Source organism: Microtus pennsylvanicus, chromosome 4 (genome assembly GCF_037038515.1).
Source record: "Microtus pennsylvanicus isolate mMicPen1 chromosome 4, mMicPen1.hap1, whole genome shotgun sequence".
In the NCBI taxonomy this organism is placed as follows: Eukaryota; Metazoa; Chordata; class Mammalia; order Rodentia; family Cricetidae; genus Microtus; species Microtus pennsylvanicus.
In genome coordinates this window covers 11,629,068-11,652,026 of record NC_134582.1, presented here as the reverse complement: position 1 = coordinate 11,652,026, position 22,959 = coordinate 11,629,068, and the positions used below count along the sequence as shown (strand labels likewise).

General features: G+C 48.8%; 1 protein-coding gene across 6 annotated transcripts in view; it reads right to left on the bottom strand.

Annotated features, from left to right (window-relative positions):
* Positions 1-22,959, bottom strand: part of Ctif (cap binding complex dependent translation initiation factor) — a 240,131-nt gene that overhangs the window by 123,827 nt on the left and 93,345 nt on the right. For all 6 annotated transcript variants that reach the window (XM_075968253.1, XM_075968258.1, XM_075968256.1 and 3 more), the window contains one exon: positions 1,681-1,757. In XM_075968253.1, coding sequence (XP_075824368.1) covers positions 1,681-1,757 — 77 coding nt within the window. The remainder of the gene's footprint in view (positions 1-1,680; positions 1,758-22,959) is intronic.

Here is a 22,959-nt window from a genome sequence, read left to right as displayed (position 1 = left end):
CTTTGGATGCTGGCCCGGTCCACATCCTCTGTGAGGTGCGTTGACCTACCCAGAGCACTCGCTATCATGAGTAGGGATAAGTGGATGTCCAGCTTCCTGGTCCTCCCATGCAATGCGGATTCCCTCCCAACATTCCTGGGTCATGTTGTTTCCGGAGGCCTGCCCCGTCTAGAAGACTCCTGTGGAGCATGGTGACCTGGCTCAAAAAGGGACATGTGGCCTGACCTGGATGCCAGTGCTTTGGCCCAGAGAAGACTTCTCTTTTGTAAGCGTGGAGAGTCTTGGCGTCTTTAAGGCACACACTGGGGAGGAAGGATGGCAAGGCCTCTGCCTCCCTGACTCCTTCCTGGTCCTTGCTGGCATCATTCTCCTTTGAGAGGAGCTCCCCATTTCTTTCCTCTCCCAAGGAACCCAGAACCCAAAACTTGCCCTGTGTAACAATGCAGAGCAGAGAGGTGGCACAGGACGGGAATCAACAGTACCCTGGCCGGGGCCGGGGCAGGGCTTGGTTCAGCTCTCGTGGCTCGGTTTCCTCTTCTGATGGCTGTTGATCCCAGACCTTAGCTAGGACAGCCTGCCTCCCAGTTAGCTGGAGCCTCATTTCCCCTGTGAATGTTTTCAGAGATCAAAAATCTGCTATTAAATGACAGGCATCCTGGGCATCCATTTCTGCCCACCTACTACCCCTGGTTCAGGGTTTCCACGCAAAGGGGTCGGAGGTCCAGCTTGGCCAGAGCCCAACACCTCCAGCTGTGACCACGCAGCACGGAGAGCAGGTGCTCCTAGCTTTCTGAGAGCAGGATGTCAGCTGGCTGTCTCTTGTCTCTTAAAGAACATTCGCCATTCATTAAAGGCAAAACCACAAGCCATCACCGTTGTCTAAGAATAAATTCCCTATAGGGAAACACCTCATTTTAATTCCTCAAGCATAAGCCTTTTTGTTCTTTCTTTTTTAAGATTTTCATCCAGAAATAATTTTTGCACATCCAAGCCAAAAAAGAAAAAAAAAACCCCACTCTCCCTTTAGCACAAATGGCTGCACACAGTAGGATTCTGCACCTGGAAATTTTCATTTAAAAAATATCAAGAAACCTTTCCATGTAAGAAAGCCTCGTAGACCACACACACACACACACACGCATTTCTTGGAGGCTCGATCTCAGTTGCCTGCTCCAAGGTATGCCACCTCATCATGCTTTTCCTGTCCCTTGGTTACTACTACTCAGACTGTGACGGTCACTGCAAAGTGCGGCTCATACACAGGACATTTCCCAGTGATGGAGAGACAGAAAGAGGAGTGGCTTTGAATTTGTGAGCTTGGGGAGCCTCCTGGAGGCCACGTTTCTAAACACTCAGCCCACGGGCTCAGCTCTTTGAGGACATGCTGCAGTTTTGGTTAATGGAAAGAACATTTCTGCAAATCCTGGGCAATGCTCACTCCCAGGAAGGAGTGGAGCCGGTGGCCCTCGGCTGGTCCTCTGAAGGGACCCAGCCCCTGGGTCAACCACAGAAATGCAGTTGCTGATGCTATATAGCCAAGCCTACTGTATTGCCAACATCACCTCAAAGGTGCCCATCTCATTTACAAGTGGAAGCCCTATCTCAGAGCACAGACCAGAGCTAATCTGCCCAGCAGCCGGCCCAGGGAAGAGCCACAGCATCCACAACAGTAGTTCCTACCTTCGGTCGTTTCTCCGCCTCCGAAACAGCTTCTTGGTATGTGCGATCTCCACTTCATGGGGCATAGGGTGGTAGCCCTGAGACATGGAGAGAGAGGACATGAATTATTTTTGTCCAAGACCCCATTTGCCACAACAACACCCAGTGAAGGACATGAGAGGCTAGATTCTGACCATCAAATCAGGTCAGAAAATGGGAATGAATGACTCTCCCATGAAAGGTGGATGCTAAGATTCCAGACTCAGAGAATAGAGGGACCGGAAGGAGACCTCAGCAATCATCATATCCAAATATAGAGGTTGTTCGGGCCAAGGCTGAGTGTGTAGTCCAAGGTCTTGCGGAGAAAGGTAGCAGAGTCAAGGTCACCAATGCCTCCTTATCCTTCTCCTCGGTTAGGAGCTGGTTCCATGAAAAGAGTAGGGGATCTTCCCTATGGAGTCCCAAGCCAGAGAGCTGAGTGTTCCCCTTAACCCATAAGGGTCAGGTGCAGACAATAGCTTTAGGAAGGGGACAGGTTCTTTTTCCAATCTCCAGATAGAGATGTCACCACCTTCTGCAGTGGCCATTGAGAGACTAGAGATGAGTGTGCCCAGCCTTGAGCACAAGCTGACTCTAGGCCCAAATTCCCCCTGCAATTTTACCCTCCCTTTACCTTGGAAGTACTTAGGAAACATGCAAAGAACGAAATTGTCTTCTACATTTCAAAGGAAGGTCTGGGGAAAATTCTAAGGGTGGCTTTTGCGTCCCATCCTTATAGATTGACACCAAGGTTGGGGAGAGACCTGCTTCTATGTGATGCCAATCCTACCAAATGCCAGGCCCAGGCGGAACAAGTTGCAGAAGCTGGTGTGCACACCTGGCCAGCAAATGTGTCCATGTGGGGACATGTCCAGGAGCACTGTCATTCTATCCTGGTCAGCTGGGGTAGAGGAGCTGGGATCTAGGATTGGATGTCCAAGAGGAAGAGTCCTCATGTGGGACCTAGGATGCCGGAGATATCTACAGGTTCTCAAACTGCACAGGCACGAACATGGTGAGGGAGAGCCCATGGGTATTTTGGAGAGTGGAGAGGGGGTCCCTTGGGCCCCAAGCCCCACATGGCAGTCAGGGAGATCAAGGCGCAGGGAAGTCAAGCAACGAGAGAGGCTTCAGAGCTCTTCATCAGGACTCTCTAGAGAGGACCTCCCTTAGTCTGCCTTCACAGGAGAAGGTGGAGGACATTGGTGGCCCTGGCTATACTTGGACTGGCCGGTTTATTAGAGCATCCCAGAGAGGTGATAGGAGGACACTGGGCCAGGCAGACATGGGATCCTGGAGTTAGAGTTATTTGGCCCAGACTTCTATTAAGTCCAGGGAGCAAAAGCCATTTTAAACTATTTTAATGATGGCCCTTCCCTCCCACTCCCGGTCTTTCTAGCCTCCAACAATCTAGCCAAAAATGTGTGAATGGATTCCAGGCTCCAGGCAGCCACAATGGGCCGCTGGGACCTCAGGATATGCTTTGTTTAATGGGTTTCTCAAAGGATATTATTTGTTTTCTTTAATATAAAACACAAATAAGGAAAAACACCAAGTCTTCCCCTCTCACTTCCCCTCTCCCACCCAGAGCAGGTTCTGGCCAGCTCCTTCTCCTTTTTCTTCCCTCCCTCCCTTCCTGCCTCACTCTAGGCCTCTCCAGATCACCATCAGAACACACTGGGCGTGCCCCCAATAGACAATGGCCAGGAAGCTCAGACTCCCTCCCAAGCTGGTCCTGAGCTGGCAGCAGACCAGGCTCTCAGCTCTGGGCTGACAGATGGAGCTGCCCACTGGTGGCATAACATGAGCCAAGAGGTGCCAACCTCTTCAGTCCTGCCGCAGAGTTCTGGGACCTAATGCGTATCCAGGCCTCTTCCCGCTCTGGCGGCAGCCACGGGGAGGTGTCCTTTCGCTCAGGCTAAAGGAGGAGACCATCCATTCCCATGGAAAAGTCTCCCTCAGTCATTTCATCCCTAGGGACAGCTCACTTGAACCGTGGCCACTGAGATAAGGCTGGGAGAATGGCGTGTCCTAGATAGAGGCACCCAAGGACAGAAGTAACCAGGGAAGAGTCTGGAAGGAGGGTTGGCTGTTCTGGCAGCTTGGTCAGTACAGAGGGGGTTCTGGCTTCAGACCAGAGATGTGTCTGTTTTCAGAAAAGATTGACTCCCCTGAAGGAGAGAATGAACTTCGGCAGGCTCTCGGAGCACCCTTGAGAACCCCGTGGGCTTGGTGCTAACAGCTTGTTCGGCGTACCTGTCTGCTCCTCTCCTCAGGTCTCTAAGGTGACCCTTCGTGTATATGGTCAGATGACTGTAGGCATGCCTCTGAAGGGTCACCCTGGACACAGACAAGGTTCTGCCTGCTCTTCTTCAACTCCGGGATACCATTTTCCCTTTGGCTCTGAGACCTGGCTACATTCCCTTACTATCCAACCCATAACCTTGTGGGCCTTGACCTGTATGGGCCCCGGAAACAAGCGGCTCACAGAAATCGAGTTTCTCCAGGGAAGGAGGATGGGCAGAGAATCCCTGGGCACACAGTGTTGGCAGAGCGCATGCGAGGCATGCACATGCATCTTTACAAACACCCGTATCCGTGCGCCGGAAGTCAGTGCATGTATAAGATCTTCCCTAAGGGCCAGCACATTATTTTTGTGGTTGCAACACTATGTTCTATAAACCCAGCCTATTCTGGGGTAGCCTTGGTGGGGGAAGATCATATACCTAGTGTGTTGGTTTGTTAATGTCAACTTGGCACAACCTACTCACCTGGGAAAAGGTAACCTCAATTAAAGAATTGCCCCCAGAGAATGACACCTAGAGCCACGTTGGTGAGACACTGTCTTGACTGGTGATTGGTGTGGGAGGGCCTGGGCCACTGTGGGCAGCACCATCCCTAGGCGGGTGGGATTAGCAGTATAAGGAAGCTAGCATAGAACACGCCGCCGGAGAGCAAGCCAACAAGCACGGTTCCTCCACAGTCTCTGCTTCATTTCCCATCCTGACTCCCCTCAGAGCGGGACTATTATGTAGAAGTAGAAGCTGAGATGCTTTCCTTTCCAAGTTGCTTTTGGTCACGGTGTTTATCACAGCAAGAGAAATCAGACTAGAGTGCCTAGTAGGCTGCGTGTCTCTGGAGGATTAAGGACAGGCCCGCGCATCTGTAGGTGAGGACTGGGGCTGGGGGGGGGGGGGAGGGAAGCAGAGCAGCCGCCCTGAGTGCAGAGCAGGTGAACTGCAAGCTCTGAGAGCCGCTGCCGTTGTGATGACAGTACAAACCTTCAGGGCCACGAGTACTAAACCCCCACCCCCACCCCAAACCCAACCAAGCAATCAACCAACCAAACTACAAACAACAACAAATCCCAGGCAAAATGCATATTCTTACAGAGTACAAGTGCTCCGCCACTGGGGTCCATTCTAATCTTTTTCTATTTTGAGACAGGGTCTTAGCAAATGGCCTTGAACTTGCTACGTAGCCCAGGCTGGCCTAAAATTTGAATTCCTCCTGCCTCAGCCCCCTTTCTAGCTGGGATTACAGGCTGCAGTACAAGGCCTGGCTCCTGGATCTCTGACTTCTGGTTGGTGATCATGAGTGTGGATCAGTGGAATCATTCCACCAGGACTCCCTCAAGATCCATTAGCATTTTCTCTCTTCCCTCATCAGCTCGGAAAGAAGAACGCAGTACACAAATACAAGGCGGTCTTGTTCCGAGTGTGTTAAATTCCTCCTGGACAGCAGAGGACCTGGTCCTAACAAATGCCTCCATTAGGAAGCAGAGTGGGCATGAGACGCTGGGGCTCAAAACAAAGATTGGATATCCTAGTCCAGACAGAGGGAATAATGGAGGTCCTGAATAGAAGGTATCTAAGCCCAATTCCTGACTAGGTAAGTCCTTTCCTGTCTGTCTGTCTCTGTTGTACCTAGTAGGTAGGAAACCACAATTCCTCACTTGTTCAGGACTTTGCATATTGACCCTACTACATCTTATTCCTCCCAAGAACACCTATAACACGCATGGAGTCTAACAGCTTCCTTCTCTTGAGCACACTCCAGGTGACCTGCTAGGGAGGGCCTATGAGTGACCCGGCCCATTAGAGCCAGCCAGACTTCAGCTCTCCCACTCCTCCATAAACCAGGGAGCACATCCTGCGGGTGGCATCTACCCACCCTCAGCTTCTCAGATCTGCTCCCTCCCCAGCTATAGCCAGAGATGTTGCAAGGGCTAGTGCTCCAAAAAAACCTTAGCATTTGGGAACTCAAAAGAGCCAGAAAGATCTCGGCACTGTTCCTGAGGACAGTCAGCGGCAGAAGCTTCCGCCTGGTGGGAGTTCGGGTTTCCTACAGCTTCTAAGAAGTTACCCTACCAAGGTCTGCCTCCACGTGGGCAGGATGTATGGGTCACGTCCAAACAGAAACAAACAGGTAATGTTTCTAAAATTCCTGGAATCTCTAGACTGTACAGTTATTTAGAGAAATTGACCTGCTTCAGAGAGAAGAATGGAGGGGAAGGCCTGGCTGCAGTGTTTAAACTGACAATTTTCTCATAATTTATTATTGTTTTTTAATCAGTGGAAACCCTTTAAAACAACAGCTTAGCTGGAGTTTCAATATTAAAACACAGGCAAAAGCAGAGGGGGATGGAACCTAGAGGCCATTTCATTCCTCTGTGCACCCCGAAGCATGAAGCTGCTCCACCCACTGTTTTTTTTTGTTAAAATAAATTTTAAATATTTTATTTATTTATTATGCATACAATATTCTGTCTGTGTGTATGTCTGCAGGCCAGAAGAGGGCATCAGACCTCATTACAGATGGTTGTGAACCACCATGTGGTTGCTGGGAATTGAACTCAGGACCTTTGGAAGAGCAGGCAATACTCTTAACCACTGAGCCATTTCTCCAGCCCTCCACCCACTGTTAATGCAGACTACACGGCAGCTTTTCTAGAAGACGTGTGTAGCTAAGGGATTCTGGGCAGGTTTTGGTAGATTCTGGGATCATCCTGAAGTTGCATGTGACCATTTTGCCTCGGCAGAACCCACAGCATCACTGATACGAAGGCAGTGTGGGCCCAGCAAGATGGCTTAGTATGTAAGCCTGACGATGTGACTTCAATCTGGGAACCCATGGTGGAAGGAGGTAGCCAATTCGAGAAGGTTGTCCCTTGACTGCTAGACCTGTGCTGCGATGCTTGTGTACACCCACACAAATGCACACCCACCCAAATGCACACCCGCACAAATGCACACCCGCACAAACGCACACCCGCACAAACACACACCCACACAAATGCACACCCGCACAAACGCACACCCACCCAAATGCACACCCATACAAACACACACCCGTACAAACGCACACCCACCCGCACAAACGCACACCCGCACAAATGCACACCCACACAAACGCACACCCACCCAAATGCACACCCACCCAAACGCACACCCATACAAACGCACACCCGCACAAACGCACACCCACACAAATGCACACCTGCACAAACGCACACAGCAGTAGGTAATATGGTAAAATACAGAAACGTTTAAAATTGCCAAAGAATCATTCCTGTCCTGCTTATTCTTCACAATATGAAAATCTGTTTCCTTAATTTTTCCACTTATACCGGGCTAGTAGTCCCCAGCATTTTAAATCTCATATTCTAGGAAAACTTGGAACTAGGGGATGGGTAGTTTCAACTTTGTTCAAGGATATTTTTAAGGACATAATTGTGAACTAAAGATGTCCCTTTCCACGTATTAACAGTGGCTCTGTGGGAAGAATGTTCTTGATGATATTTTGGTCATGTATGTGTCTAACTCACTCAAATTCACCTACAGAGGCCCGGAAGACGCAGTACACAGGTCGTGCATGGGCTTACATATCTTGTAGCCATGTGTACACTCATATACATGAGCATTGCATGGCGAAACATCACAAGGCTTTCAGAAGCCATTTTATCCATCACTTACCATTTTCACTTGGATCTGAGCCCCTAGCCCTGTGCAGCTTCTAGTGCTCCCACAATGTAGACCTAACGAAAACCCCTCTGGTTGGGTCAGCCTAAATGCATGGGCCTTACTGTCAACCTTGACTTCCTTGGAATGAAAATCAAGCACACACATTTAGTCAAAGACACTTTCTTCCTGCTCACGGCATCTGGTCAAGACCAGGGCTGAGTACAATTCTTTAGTTCATTCTTCATCTGCTTTAAACATGTACACAGGGCGATTTTTGGCTCATTTGCTCATCTGTTCTCCTATCTCTGGTTGTCACCTTACCATTCATCAAATTATAACTGCTTTGGGGGAGCTACTAATTGATCCATGACCACAACCCTCAGCCACCAGTACCTCACACTTTCACTGTCCCCTCACCCCAAGCCAGATGAAGGGGAATCCTGTTCCAGTCTCAAGCACTCCCCCAGGCTATCCTACAGATGGGCTCTTCCTTGTGACAGACTTTAGTTCAATAGAGAGCTTCCTGTGGTCACCTTTCCCTCATGGGCTGATGGTCCTCATTGACAAGGTCTTCAGGGGCACCTATGCTAATTGCTTGCTTGCTTCCTTCCTTCTTTCTCTCCTTCCTTCTTTCTCTCCTTCCTTCCTTCCTTCCTTCCTTCCTTCCTTCCTTCCTTTGATAGGGTTTCTCTGTATAACAGTCTTGACCATTCTGGAATTCTGTTTGCAGCCCAGGCTGACCTCGAACTCACAGAGAGCTGCCTGCCTCTGCCTCCCAAGTGCTGGAATTAAAAGCATGAGCTACTATTACACCCTGATCCCCCCCCCCATGGATAAGTTTGTTTTGCAGGTTGGGCTTTGGGAGAAGGGTATTTTCTGGTATCACCATCTGGCGCCTGGCTCTAGATGCAGTGTACTGAGCTGGACCAGCAAGGCCAGAGTATACACCTTGGGCTTGAGGGATGGAACCAGGCAGCAGGTAGAGGGGCTGGGGGAACCCCTGGGCTGACAGGATTGACATTCCCTGCTGCCACACACTTTTCCAGCTGGGGTGATACTCATTTGGAGGCACGTGATTCTTAAGATTCCGGCTATACCACTCCTAGATCATATCTCAGGAGTGGTCCACCCAAAAGAAAAGCTTTAGTGACTGCTTTCTTCCCCCTGGCCTTGAGAGCCACTTCAGCCTCTGTGGTCGGAAACACTGCAGGAGAGCGGGGCTGGGGTCAGGATGCAGCAGTGCCTGCTATGCATTTAGAGGAGCCTGGAGAGCGGTCAGCCAGGAAATCTCCAAGGACCTGTACAGTCACCTACCACAGGAACATCTCTCTTTCTTGATTTGTAGATCGTCCCATGTCTGCTTCCTTTAGAGGCTCCAGCCTTCACCCCTAGCATGGTGTCTGCCCTGCAAAGTTGTCTAATTCCCATGACAATGAATTCATGTGATCACAGCATGGGACAGGTGTCTTAACACTCCATCTCTGATCCAAATAGTCCAGGTAATTGCTTACATGTTCATATCCCCTAAACTTACAGGAGCTCAGGGTTGTGCTTCCTTTACCTGCATGCTCACGGTGTCTGCACAGGGCTGTGCTTCCTTTACCTGCATGCCCATGGTGTCTGCACAGGGCTGTGCTTCCTTTACCTGCATGCCCATGGTGTCTGTACAGAGCTGTGCTTCCTTTACCTGCATGCCCATGGTGTCTGCACAGGGCTGTGCTTCCTTTACCTGCATGCCCATGGTGTCTGCACAGGGCTGTGCTTCCTTTACCTGCATGCTCACGGTGTCTGCACAGGGCTGTGCTTCCTTTACCTGCATGCCCATGGTGTCTGTACAGAGCTGTGCTTCCTTTACCTGCATGCTCACGGTGTCTGCACAGGGCTGTGCTTCCTTTACCTGCATGCCCATGGTGTCTGTACAGAGCTGTGCTTCCTTTACCTGCATGCCCATGGTGTCTGCACAGGGCTGTGCTTCCTTTACCTGCATGCTCACGGTGTCTGCACAGGGCTGTGCTTCCTTTACCTGCATGCTCACGGTGTCTGCACAGGGCTGTGCTTCCTTTACCTGCATGCCCATGGTGTCTGTACAGAGCTGTGCTTCCTTTACCTGCATGCCCATGGTGTCTGCACAGGGCTGTGCTTCCTTTACCTGCATGCCCATGGTGTCTGCACAGGGCTGTGCTTCCTTTACCTGCATGCCCATGGTGTCTGCACAGGGTTGTGCTTCCTTTACCTGCATGCTCACGGTGTCTGCACAAGGCTGTAGACACTGTAGACCTCGATAATTGCTTTTGCAAAGAAATTAAGACAATGGATCACCCTGGACGAGCCATATTTGGGCCATCCTATTCTACCCACTGTGGACTAAGAGCACTTCCACGTGACCTAGGGACCCAGGAGCCCACTGTCTGTGGTTTGCAAGGCACTGTTTCCAGCTTTGCAGGTAGCCAGATCTTTGATGGCCCCATCAGTTCTCAAGCTCCTAACATAGCTGGGTACTTAAAAAAGACTATCTCTTCTTCAGTTAAATGGGAAGGATGGTGGCTGTCTGGATCCTTGATCCTCACTCAGGCTGTAAAATCTCTGAGGACCAAGGTGGCCATTCACTGGCTTGTAGGGTGGGATGGCATACACACAGCTCTACTCTGTGATCTCTCTGTCTTATAACAAATGTCTCAGTTTTGCTAGAAAGTCCAAGGTACAAAGCAGCAGATGGGTGTGGTCAGGCATCCTCTCTCTTAGCTGATTTCCTCTGTTGAGACCGGAGAGACTGATATCGGTCCTTCACTGTGAGGAATAGGTAAGGGGCTAGAAACAGAAGCAGATGAAGTGCAGGAAGGCATCTGGCCAGCTCTAGAGTCCAGATTTACTGGATTCAGTGAAGATGCTCTCTAGGGCAACTCTGCCCACAGAATGGTCCAAAGGTACGTAGAGGTCCACAGAGCTAAAGCCAACAGACTATGGTATCAACGTCCACAAAGGGATGAATTCACCTGGAGGGGCCGTCCGTGGAAATAACGTGGGTTTAGCACAGTGAGACTGTGAACTTGATCCTGAAAGGCACAGGATTCAAGCCTAAACTGGGAACAGGAGTCAGCCATCAAATGGTGTCTCCTTCATCAGTCCCTACGTAGTTATGATCGTTGATTTAAACTGCAGGGAACTCTTGCTTTCTGTCCTGGATTTGTATTCTTTTTTGGTGTGAAAGGGTTGGGGTGGAGGTAAATTAGAGCCAGGACCACAGCCTAGACAAAGCTGCAGGAGTCTGGGGATTCCTGGGGTCCTGCTTTCCCTGTCTGAACCCGTAGCTTCACCTCCAGTGTCATGTCTTGAGTGACAGATGCTCAGTGGATACCGTCCAACCGATGGACGAGATTATAGTTGGAAAAGTCAAGAATGGCTTAGGTGCGTGGGACAAAACCTGCTTGCTCTATCCCTTGACTTCTCAACAGTTTGTGGATCACTGCAGGGTGGCAAGAAGAAAAGGGAGAGAGCAAAGCATCCCTGCACTTAGGCATCCTTAAGCTGGGTGGCACGTGCAGAGGAGCCGGTCTGACAATGAGGGGAAGCCAGACTGCCAGCTCCTTCCTTCCCCTCCAGCTTGCTTGGTAAATACACTCCCCTCTACGGAGTGAGCAATTTCATTCTCCTGGAAGATATTCAGGAAAGAGAAAAGGGATGTCTGCATGGATGATAAGCTATTACAGGGCTAATCACAGTGACTACCACACACTGAGGCAAGTATTGTGCTTTGCGTGTATTAAATAAACCAAACCCCCCAACAGATAGAAAGGGAAGGTACCATCATGAGCCATCCCCAGCAGGGGTAGAAAAAGGAGATGAGCTAGATTAAGCAGCAGTTCTAAAGGCATGCAAGCAAAAGATGGACCCAGGGTGCCAACTCTTCTAAAACCCAAGAGCCAATCTGAATAGAGCTCAGGATCAAACATGATGAGACATTCATAAGAATGCCAGTCACCAGACTCAGCAACACTGCAGTAAGAACCCCTTTAGAAGTTAAGGGAGGCACCCGAGCTCTATGACCCAATGGCAACTTACACAGCAGGTACTCAGTGAATGTTAGTTGATAGGATGGGAAAATGATGGAGACAGTGTTAATCAAACATGGAGTGGGGGTAAGTTCTACTGTGGGTATCCACTCTAGGCAGTTATGGTGTGGAAATCACACATTCATGGGCCAGCTGTTCTGGGGACCTTGTTTACAGCATGTCCTTCTTCCACATTAAGACGTGATGTGGGAGTGTCATATATCAATCTGTTGATTTCATTGTTTAAGCAATAAAGAAACTGCTAGGCCCATTTGATAGGCCCACCCTTAGGTGGGTGGAGTAAACAGAAGGGAAGGCTGGGAGGAAGAGGAAGTGAGGTCAGACTCCGCAGCTCTCCTCTCCGGAGCAGACGCAGGAGAGACGCCATGCTACCTGCTCCGACCCAGGATGGACTTAGGCTAGAATCTTCCCGGTAAGACCGGTGCTCACAGATTGTTAGAGATGGGTTGATAGGGATATCAGAATTAGCCAGTAAGGGCTAGAGCTAAGGGCCAAGCAGTGTTTAAAAGAATACAGCGTCTGTGTAATTATTTGGGGCATAAGCTAGCCAGGCAGGTGGCTTGGGGTGTTGGGGGACGCAGCCCCGCCGCCGCTCCGCCCATATTACAACAAAGACGCCAATAGCTGTGCTGCTGACCTGGTCAATGCTATGAGAAAATACTGGACCTCCGTGACAAGGGAGTTGTCCAATACTAAAAACATAATTATAAACCCAATACTATGGAACCTACCCAAATCAAGACGTATGGAGTTTAAGGAACTTTCCAGTCAGGAAGAAAGAAATCCATGAAGGTCTTAACGTGGTGTTGCATGCTGACACATTCCTACATGAAGCTCTACTTGGACTGGAAGCCCTCTGCCAAATGCCTTTGGTATATTAAGTAATTGCCTCGATGTATTAATTTCTCAGCAAAGCCAGATACTTTCAGGATACGGACTGTCTTTCTTCGGACTATAGCACACTCATGTCAGAAATTCAGTGTTTGTCCCTTCCCAGACCACAAGCCTGACCTTTTGCCATGTGGGAGTGGGCCATTAAGGACTCTCTGTCACATAAAAAGGGTCTTTCTGGGTGATCTGAGCCAGTGAAGCCATTGGTTTTAGCCTGCAGGCTTATTCGGCAGTAGCAGCCCCATGACCTGCTTGGTGTCTATTTCCCTCAGTGTGGCTGGAGCAGACAGCGATCTGACCTACTTTCAGGGGCACCATGGTGGCTCGAGAAGAAATAGAGGAGAATCTGAGAACCTGTGCTGAGGATACCAAAGCTTGGCCTTCTGGTGTCTGTTGGCACTGCCCCGTATCTCTGGGTCCTGCTCAGTGTAGCTCCATGTTCTCCCTCCTCTGTCTCTGCCAGACTACCATCCTGGGGTAGGTATGGAGCCCCAGCCCAAGTCACCAACTTCTGCAGTCTATGCAGCTTTGATCTGGGGCCTCCCAGTTCTCTACTGGGAGGCCACAGGGCAGATGACAGCTTACATACAGCACAAATGGATCATACGAAGAAAGAAAAGACTGCATAGGGCAGAACCTGTCACCAAGACCCCCTCTTTATCTGATGTTTTAAGGGCCACTAAAAAAATTGAAGTCTTAAGAAGGGTTTAAATTTCCCAACATATGCGTGACGCCAATGTGTAAACAGCAGCCGGGGTATCTACGCAGGGTCCCTTCTAGAGCAGGGGTTGGCAGACTTTTCCTGCAAAAAGCCAAAGACTGACTATTTTAGGCTTTGCAGGCCATATGGTCTCTGTCACAACAACTCAATTTTGCCATCGTACAGCAAAATCGGCACAGAAGTGTGACTGTAGTTCACTAAAACTTTTGAAAGTCTGACGGAAAGCCAAGCTGGAGTCCAGGTCAGGGTCTCCTGACCCCAACTCTGGAGACTCGCTAGGAGGCCAAATGCAATGTGTGGCCATTCCTCTTCCCTCACTGCTCACCCCCACCTCCAACACACTGGTGGCTTCTTACGTCTGATGGGTGCCCTACATCCTCACCCTTTTCCCTCTCCTGGTTTCAGGGAAGACCCAGGGGAAGATAAATAGATTGGGTTTACATTTACATGGATGAAAAACCGAGTTGAGAGGCTTCTAGCCCTGCTATTCTGTAACAGCCTGTGGGGAACTTGAAACCTTACTGTCGCCCAGGTCCACTGGCAAACTCTGACGCACTGAATATGGGTGCAGCCTGGGCACCAGAGATCTGGAGCTCCTAGGTCAACCTAAAGGGCGATCAAGTCAAGAGTCATTGCCTCGGAACAAAAGGAAACAGGCAGCAGAGTTTTGTTATACGTCAAGGAGTTGTTTTTTCTTCTTTTAACCTCCTTGGGGATGCAGAAAGTAAGAAAACATGCCCAAAGGCTTTGAAACCATGCCTCACAGAGCCCTATGGGTCAAAGTTGGGACCAGGTAGATTTCAATATATTCTGCAAAGGTACAGACTGTCCCTAATATCTAGTGCGGTTGCTCATGAAGAGGAGGGCTCTGTTCATACCTGTTAATCATCAGTTCATCATCTAAGAGCCCAATATGCAATCTGCTAATCAATCAGCACATGCATACACACGCACACACACAGGTACATGCACACACATGCATGAATATGCACACACACGCCCACACACATAGGTACATGCACAGACACATAAACATGCACACACACAAGCACACATTCAAGGGAGACAGGTGAACAGAAGAAAAATAGCCTTAGCCATGTATTCTAGCTCCTCCCACTCTTTGTTCTTTGTTATGATCGCGGTGGGATATCATGGCGCATGTCAATAAAATCAGAATGTCTGAGGTAGAAAACTGGTACCAACCTCTTCTCAAATCATTTTTTAAAAATGCAATTTCCATGTGCAGGTATATTTGGAATTCACTGTGCCTGGGTCCTATGGCTTAATGTAGTCCATGGGGTGGACAGAGATAAGCAAGTCTGGCCCCCTCCCCCCAAGTCATCTGGATTGGAATCTGCATATTTAATCAGATCCACCTGTTATGTGCATGTGCCCTAGAGTACGGAATGGATCACACTCTGCAAAAGCAAAGATTTCAGAATATTCCATCCAAGTGGCTAGGGAAGTCTTCTCAGAAAAAGGAGGAGACAACAGAGACTCTGAAGGATGGGAGAATCAGAGGCAGAGAGGTGGTGGTTGAGAGACTTAAGAAAGGCTTTGGAGGCAAGAAAGAACTAGATCTCTCTCTGTATGTATGTATGTGTGCACGCACCTATGTGCCTGTGTGCCTCTGTGTGTGTGTGTGCGCGTATAATCAGAAATAGGAAGAGGGGTTCATATGACTTTCACAAATGTTAAAAAAAAGCTAAATTGCATCTACTCATACCAGTTGAGGTTTTGTTTTGAAAGGATACGGTGATAGGAACAAAAAGCTATCCTGGAAAATCTGGGGAGATCACTAAGGGGTAGTGGATGGGAGAAAGAAAGAGAAGAAAAAGCTTTAGGCCTTGTCTGTCTCTCAGGCTGGTGGATGGCTGTGGCTGCCTGCAGAAGTCAGGGAGGGAGGCGAGTCCTTTGATGAGGGCAGATTAGGGAGGGAGGCCCGCAGCGGGGCGGTGGGAAGGCTGGCTCAGGCCTTGACCCAGACAGAGAAGTTGCACTTCTCTATGTAGGTGGAGGCCCAGGAGGAAGGGGCCTCCAGGAGGGACAGACTGGGTTGGTGTGGGGGCAAAGTGCCCCTGAGTATTCTGGCTCTGTACGGCCAGAGGAAGCTTCAGAAAACCGCGTGCAGTTCTAATAAACACCTCTGATAACGCCCCTGCCCCCATCCCAGACGTTATCCATGGGAAAATCCACAGGCGTCAAGCAAGCATATCCCCAAAGGGAAGGAGAGAGGAAGAACAAACGTGTACAGCAGCCCAGGACTGTCTAGCACCAGCAGGCCCTGACACCCAGGGCAGCCCTCAAGCTCAGCCCCTTTGTTTCCAGGCCGCTCTGGAAATCCAGTTGACTCCCAGTTGAGTTGGAAATGACGGGAGACCTTTTCCCATATCTCAGGAGGCTGAAACAATACATCAGAGTGAACGGGACCACAATTGTTTCCCACTGAAGTTATTCTGGGGGAGCTGAGGAAGATTGTCTATTCCTAGACATTTCCTTCACCCGATTCACTTTATAAAAACGCAGAGGGAAGAGGCCCGGGTTGCCACCAGTGTCTGGTTGGCCCCTAAGCACATGCACGTATTGGATGTGAGTGGTTCCCAGCAGACCCTAGGGAGCTCCCCTGAACACATCCTCGCTGATGCTCACACGGAAGGCCTGAGGTTGGACTTGTGTCCTGTAGCTTTCAAAGCACCTTCTCAGTCACCTTGCTTGATTCTCATGACAGCCATCAGTGATGGTGGCTTGCAGGAAGGATTTTACTATCCTATTCTAGACGCGAGAAAACAGAAGTCAAAGTAATTTGTCAAAGTCTTGGAAGTAGTTTGTCCCCGGCTTGGAAGGGGAAGATCAGGGCCAAATCCACCCCTTTGGGTGGTGGAGGCTGGACCAGAGTTGCTTACGTGTGTTTGCTATGGTCTATCTTCCATTGCTAATCTTGGTGCCAGTCACCTGGTTAGGATGGGTCATCAGGTACAGATAGGGTCCCAAGAGAGTCCAGTGTGGCTGTTGGATAGGGGGTGAGCCAGGAAAGATGTGGTCCCCTAAGCTGGATGGGAGAGAAGGGGCTAGGTGTGGGATCCCAAACACAATGGGAGACTGGGCTTGTGTGTGAGGGCAGGCCAGGCCAAGCTGGAGCAGATCAGTCAACCGGTTGGGTAAGTGCATTCTGTAAATCATGCAGAGTGGACTGAAGAGAACAGGACCCAAACACACAGCAGGTGGCCGCGACAATGGCCAGAAATCAGAAGGGCTAATGCAGGGATTAGAGAGACAGCCGGAGACAGAAGGTGGCCGGTCCACGAATGCTTGAGGATAAAGCTATTTAGAGGAAAAGAATGGGGTACAGGCATGGGGCAGAGGAGTTAAGTTGGCAAATCAGACCCAGTCCCTGCTCTGACACAGCCTGATTTCTTAAAGGAGACAAAGGAGTATCACTTAAGACTGGGTGTGGTTGATACAAAAAAAAGACACAATCACAGCCCTGGGATGTCAGAAGTTTGGTTCCTGATCCCTTACTTTTGGACATTGTAACCCCCACATACAGTGGGAGTCCATCCCACTCCGTGTCTCTCTCTCTGGGCTTGTCTTGTCTGGCTCCTTGTCTTCAACCATCTTCCTCCAGGAGACAGCCAGCCTGACTGTGGGCCAGCCACCCATGCTGCTGCCCTTGGGTGTCCTCAAAGGACCCCGTGGAAGGGAGTGATGCATGCCCTTGACACACCACACACCAGCCTGCTGGAACAATGCTCTTCTTGGTGTTGGCAGGAAGGACCACAGAAGGGAACATCTTCTCCTTTCTTGCCAAGTGAATGTTTCTGTTTGACCTGGCGGGTACACCGAAGCCAAATAATGATCTGGAGGGCACACACACACTACAATGGGCTTTCCGGGTATTTTTGTAAAATACGCCCATGGGATCATGGGGGAGGGGGGCTCTCTCTCTTCTGTCCCTCATTCTTTCCTTCCCTCCGCTTATGTATGTCCCTCACACAGGCAGGCTCGGATTAACTTAACCATTACATATGACCAGGTGAAATTTATGGGCCATGGCGCAGGGCTCTGCCATAGGTTTTTCTTTTTGCTTCTTATGGGCAACTTTCATCAGGATCTCTGAAATGATTTTCAAGTGAACCTCAAGCGTGTTGACTTGTGCGCAAAATCTGACTTGCGCTTCCATAAAAAGAATATGCTTCTAGGAGATGACATCATCTGGGACAGGTGAATGAGGTAAGCTACTGGGGCCCAGCTAAGCACTCAGGAATTTCAGGACCCCGGCAGTCTCTTTTCCTCTTGCAAGTCTCCTTTGGCCTACACCCTTTGGACTGTGGTTGCCTCTCAACGTGTATGGGTGTAGGGGGATCCCTGACCCACAGCGGCCTCTGAATGCCGTTCATCTGCTCAGAACTGGGGAGAGGAGATGCTCTGTGTTCAGAGAAGTTGCTGTCTGGGCTTCAGTTTTTCCAGCTGCAAAACTGTGGAAACCACACTGTACATAGCTGCCTTATTGCCTAGTGGTCATACTGGTCCATGGACCACAAGCCTTCTTTAGAGCTAAACAATGAACTCCCAGCAAGCACAGCAGCACAGTGTGAAGAGCTATGTGAAGACATGCAACAGCTTAGTATCACGAAATGGTCTTACATCTCAATGACGTGGCAGAAATAAACCATTTCACGATAGTATTTTTATGGATCCATCATCCAAGCTGACCTTCTATGTGAGCCGTGGATACACAGAGCTAAAGAGAGGTCCCAGGGAGACCCTGGCTCTGGGTGAGGACTTCAGTCAGCAGCTCCCATAGCATTGTGCTTGGGGCTCACATGGAAGGCAGTAACGGGTTCACACAGGAGGCAGTAGCTGGCAGAGGTAGCTGTAGCTAGCAGAGGTAGCCAGCAGCGTGGTTTCTTTCCTTTTCTTTTTTCTTTTTTTGCTTTCCTTTCTCCAGAACATTTTATGTGCAGACACGTTAGTGCTGAAATCTTTTCAAAGACACCTACTTGATCCCTCAGAAATTCTAGAATGAATTATTAAACAGATGTGCTGTGAGCCCTTTATGGAGCATCATAAAAGAAACGGTAGGCTGTTTGAGAAACATAGTGGCCTGGGGAGCTTGGGCCCCAAATCTGTGGGTAGACTAGTGGTGTGGTCTTGGGGCCAACCCTTACTTCCTGGAGCCCTCAGTTTTGTTCTTTAAATGATGCATTTCACAGTGGTGATAACTAGGTTGTCTTTAGGATGCCATGCCCAAGAAATGCTACTTCTTCACATTACACAGCAACGGCTGCTCCTTAACCTGGATACCAGGGTGAGGCAGCCAGGTTCCCGTAGTCTCTCCAGCCAGACCACGTACCCAGCATTGACATCCTATTCTTGAACTTTCCCTTAGCCAATCCTCTCCCATCTATCTAACCCAACCTAGCATAACCCATTTCTAGTTCACATATCAAGGCTTAAACGTTCAATGGACACCAATGACCAGATAGAAATGAAGCATTTTCAGGAACTAGAGCCATTCCCATAGTCCTTTAGGATCTGGGGCCATTCCCATAGTCCTTTAGGATCTGGGGCCATTCCCATAGTCCTTTAGGATCTGGGGCCATTCCCATAGTCCTTTAGGATCTGGGGCCATTCCCATAGTCCTTCAGGATCTAGGACCATTCCCATAGTCCTTCAGGATCTAGGACCATTCCCATAGTCCTTCAGGATCTAGGACCATTCCCATAGTCCTTCATGAACTAGGACCATTCCCATAGTCCTTCAGGAACTAGGACCATTCCCATAGTCCTTCAGGATCTAGGACCATTCCCATAGTCCTTCAGGATCTAGGACCATTCCCATAGTCCTTCAGGACCTAGGGCCATTCCTACCGTCTTTCAGATCACTTAGAGAGGAGTCCTCTGGCAGCACTTTAAGCTCTTGGGTGGCTGCCCCCCCCCCAGCACTAGGGTATGATGTGTTATTCCAGAGGATTTGGCCAACTTGTCTTAAGTGTGTCCTGACTCATTCAAACATTTTCAGATGAGAGGAGCTCTCAAGCAAGGAGACTAAAGTTACCAGACATTCTACGCATGTGGTTCTCAGGATATTTTGTACTTTATATGGTGCCTTCTGGGACCAGGCCACTCATGGGGATGGGTGGAGATCATGTTTGTTAGTAACACCAATGGGGAGAGTCTCAGGCCAGTGAGGAGCCTAGGCCTGCAAAGTTTCAGTAGCTTTTCTTTGCAGCCAGCTTGCCTGCTTGCTCTTGCACGCTTGCTCAGAGCACCAACTGTACGTCCAGTCCCTGTTCAGGAGTGCTGTAACAAGAACCCAGCTCTCAGGACTCTCAAGGCTTGCTGCTGCCAGGGGTTTCACCAATAAAGAGGTCAAGTTCAAAAGCAAGTAAGGGAGGGCTGGGTCCTAAGGGCATTCTCATTGAGTCCCTGGGTATCTCCATCCTGACAGTTCTTGTGTGGGGTCTCAACCTTTGTAAGGTCTGAGCTTGGAGATTTTTTTTTTTTTGGAACCTCAGACAGCTGGTTGAAGGCTCTCTTTCTGCCTCAGGTGCTCTTCTATTGTTTTGTAAAATAGCTGTGTGCACGTACGGACGTGTGTGTATGTACGGACGTGTGTGTGTATGTACATATATGTTTGTGCGTGCACACATATGTATTTATGTGTGCATGTGTATGTATGTGTGTGCAACTGTATGTACGTGTATGTGTGTGTCTTCCTTCCTAATGCTTTTGAAGAACAGGGAAAAAAAAACCTGAACAAACAAACCACTATATCTGGCCTCCAGGTACATCAGATTGTCGCCTTTATTCTCTAGCCCCGTGACAATGGGCTCTAGTCCCAGGTCAGTTTTCTTATCTGGACTAAGAGAATAGATGACTTCATCACCTGACTCACAGACATCATCTGCTCTACTTGCTTCTAGCCAGCACTGTAAGCTCAGTCCTGCCTGCAGCCATTCCTGTTCTTACTTCCGTTTCTTGTGTCATGTATGTGCATGTGAATGCTCACATAGGTAGGTACACACGTGTTGGGGCGCACATGCACATTTGTGTGCTTGTGTAGGGAAGGCAGAAGTGAGCTTCTGGGGTTCCTCGGGCGCTGTCCATCTTTTTTTTTTTTTGAGCTGGGTCTCTTGTGGTTCTGGAGTGTGCCAAGTAGGTTAAGCTGGAGAGTAAGCCACTGGATCTGCCTATAGCAATTTGCAGATCACACCACCACACCGGACTCTTTTCTAGCGTGGGCTTCTGGGGATAAACACAGGTCCTCATGCTTGCGAGGCAGGCACCTGACTGGCTGAGCTGTCTTCAGCACTTTAATTTCCTTCTTACACATCCAACCAATGAGACTTCAGATTTGACGGATAGGTTGCTGGTCTACATTTATTTTGCTTATATTCTGTTCTCCCCTCCCACTAACAGAACGGTGATAAAGTCCACAGAAGCACAGAGAAAAGAGATTGTGTTCTCTTTCCAGAGGACAGAGTGAATGGAGGAGTGGGGGGAAGGGAGGGCAGGTGCCACTGTGCTGTTGGGAGAGAGGACTGACTGGTACCCTGGAAAAGCCTGGACATCTCTGTTATCTGAGACCTGAAGGACCTGGCACCAGAAAAGGCAGGGTTCACATGCTGGGAGGAAATGGTAGAAGCAGATCAGAGTCTGAACACGGCTGAATATGAAACCCCAAATTCCCTTCGACACTCTGCATGGCTATTACTGATCCCTTCAGTCTTCACTCTCAGGCAAAGAGGACAGAGAGGCTCTAATATGGGGGAGACTTGAAGAATATGAGAGAGGAGAGTCCAAGCCACAAGGGGCCCTGACAGTAATGATCAACTCACATCCAATCTTGGTTTTGAAAAACCATTCAGTAAAATTTCCTCTGGCTCTATGGATAATAGTACCTTCTAGTCCTAGGGCAGAGTAAGTATGAGATGAAAACCAGTTAGCTTCCTGTGCAAGGAAGAACGCAAAAGTTGATGGGACACTTTAGAAACACATAGAAGTCAGTCTGCAGAGGCTCCCACTGTTCCAATTTAGGACAATTTGTGCTTTAGAACAAATAATGGATTATAATCCCCCAAATTAAAAATTATGAACCAATACAAAGGAATAGCTAGATAGAGGGGGAGGGGCAGATGCTGCCTATAGTAAAAAACCAACTAATAAAACAAAATCAGAGAAATCACCATTTGCTGGTTAGCACAATAATGGTTTAGGTACAAGTCATCAATGAATGAATGAATGAAAAAGAGGAATGAACGAAATCCATTGGGTAAGAGTATTATCACAAACAGTGTATCTACACAGATTCCAGGAGCTTCTGACTGAGAATTGCAAAGGGAAAAATGTAACTTTTACAGAGCCAGAAGATGAGCATCACATCCTGCAATCTGAGTGCCTCCTGGCTCGATGCGCCAAGAAGGGGAAAATACCTCTCCTAAGGCATTCATTTAAAAAGGATTAGTCGTGAAGAATTGCCAGGGAAAGCCACGTCCATGAGCATTCTACAAAGTCACCAGCCTGTACTCTGTAAAATGTCCCAGTCATGGCAGAAAGACCGAGGAAAGATATATAATAGCCAAGTATGATCTTGGGTTCTAAACAAAACAAAACAAAAAACCTAGTCTTCCAAAAAAACTTCATCTATAAAGGACATGAATGAGGCAAACGGCAAAATTTAAGGAAGATCTGTCTATCAATCCTAACTTTCTGATTTTGACTATTAAACTGCAGTTAGGTAAAAGGATATTTAAGAACGCACTGAGGGGAGCCAGAGAGATGGCTCTGACCCAGCTCAGGCCTACAGAAATGGAGCCAATTGTCTATGGATGAAACCATTTGAAACTGTGAGCTAAAACAAATCCTTTAAAAGTTGAGTCATGAGGTACTTTTCTTATAGTGATAGAAATTTTTTTCTATCAAATTTCCAATGTGCCTTTTGGAATTATTTAATTTTTATAAAAGCATGTAGTATGTTGAAAACATGAGCAGACGAGTATAACTCTTTGGGCTTATACCCCTTAGATTAGTGGTTCCCAGCCTTCCTAATGCTGTGACCCTTTAATACAGTTCCTCATGTGGGGGTGAACCCCAACCACCAAATTATTTCATTGCTACTTCACAACTGTAATTTTCCTACTGTTATAAATTATAATGTAAAGATCTGTGTTTTCTGAGGGGTCATGACCCACAGGTTGAGAACTGTGTGCTTAGAAGCAGGAAGTATCTCCAGCAACTTTTTCCTTTCCCTCCTTAGGATCCTGCCTGAATCAAGGTTACTCACTCTTCTGAGTTGGAAATGTCTGTGACAATCAGAGCCATACACTGTGGATGTGGCTATCGAGGCCACTTACTCTGACATGCACTAGCAACGAGGACACAGTTGCTGCCAGTTCACCTGACATGGATAGCGGAGTAGAAGGCAGGCTTATGCTCCATTGACAACTTGATATTCAGCTTGTGACAACAGCTCTGGGCTTCTCAGAGCTACAGGGTCCTAGTGAGCACCTGGCACAGAACCCTCAGAGCAGGCGGCCTGCTGCAGGGCTGCTCTTGCCTCAGTGGAGGAGGAGGCTACCATTTTCCTTTTACCAGATCCCACCAGGCTGACAGAC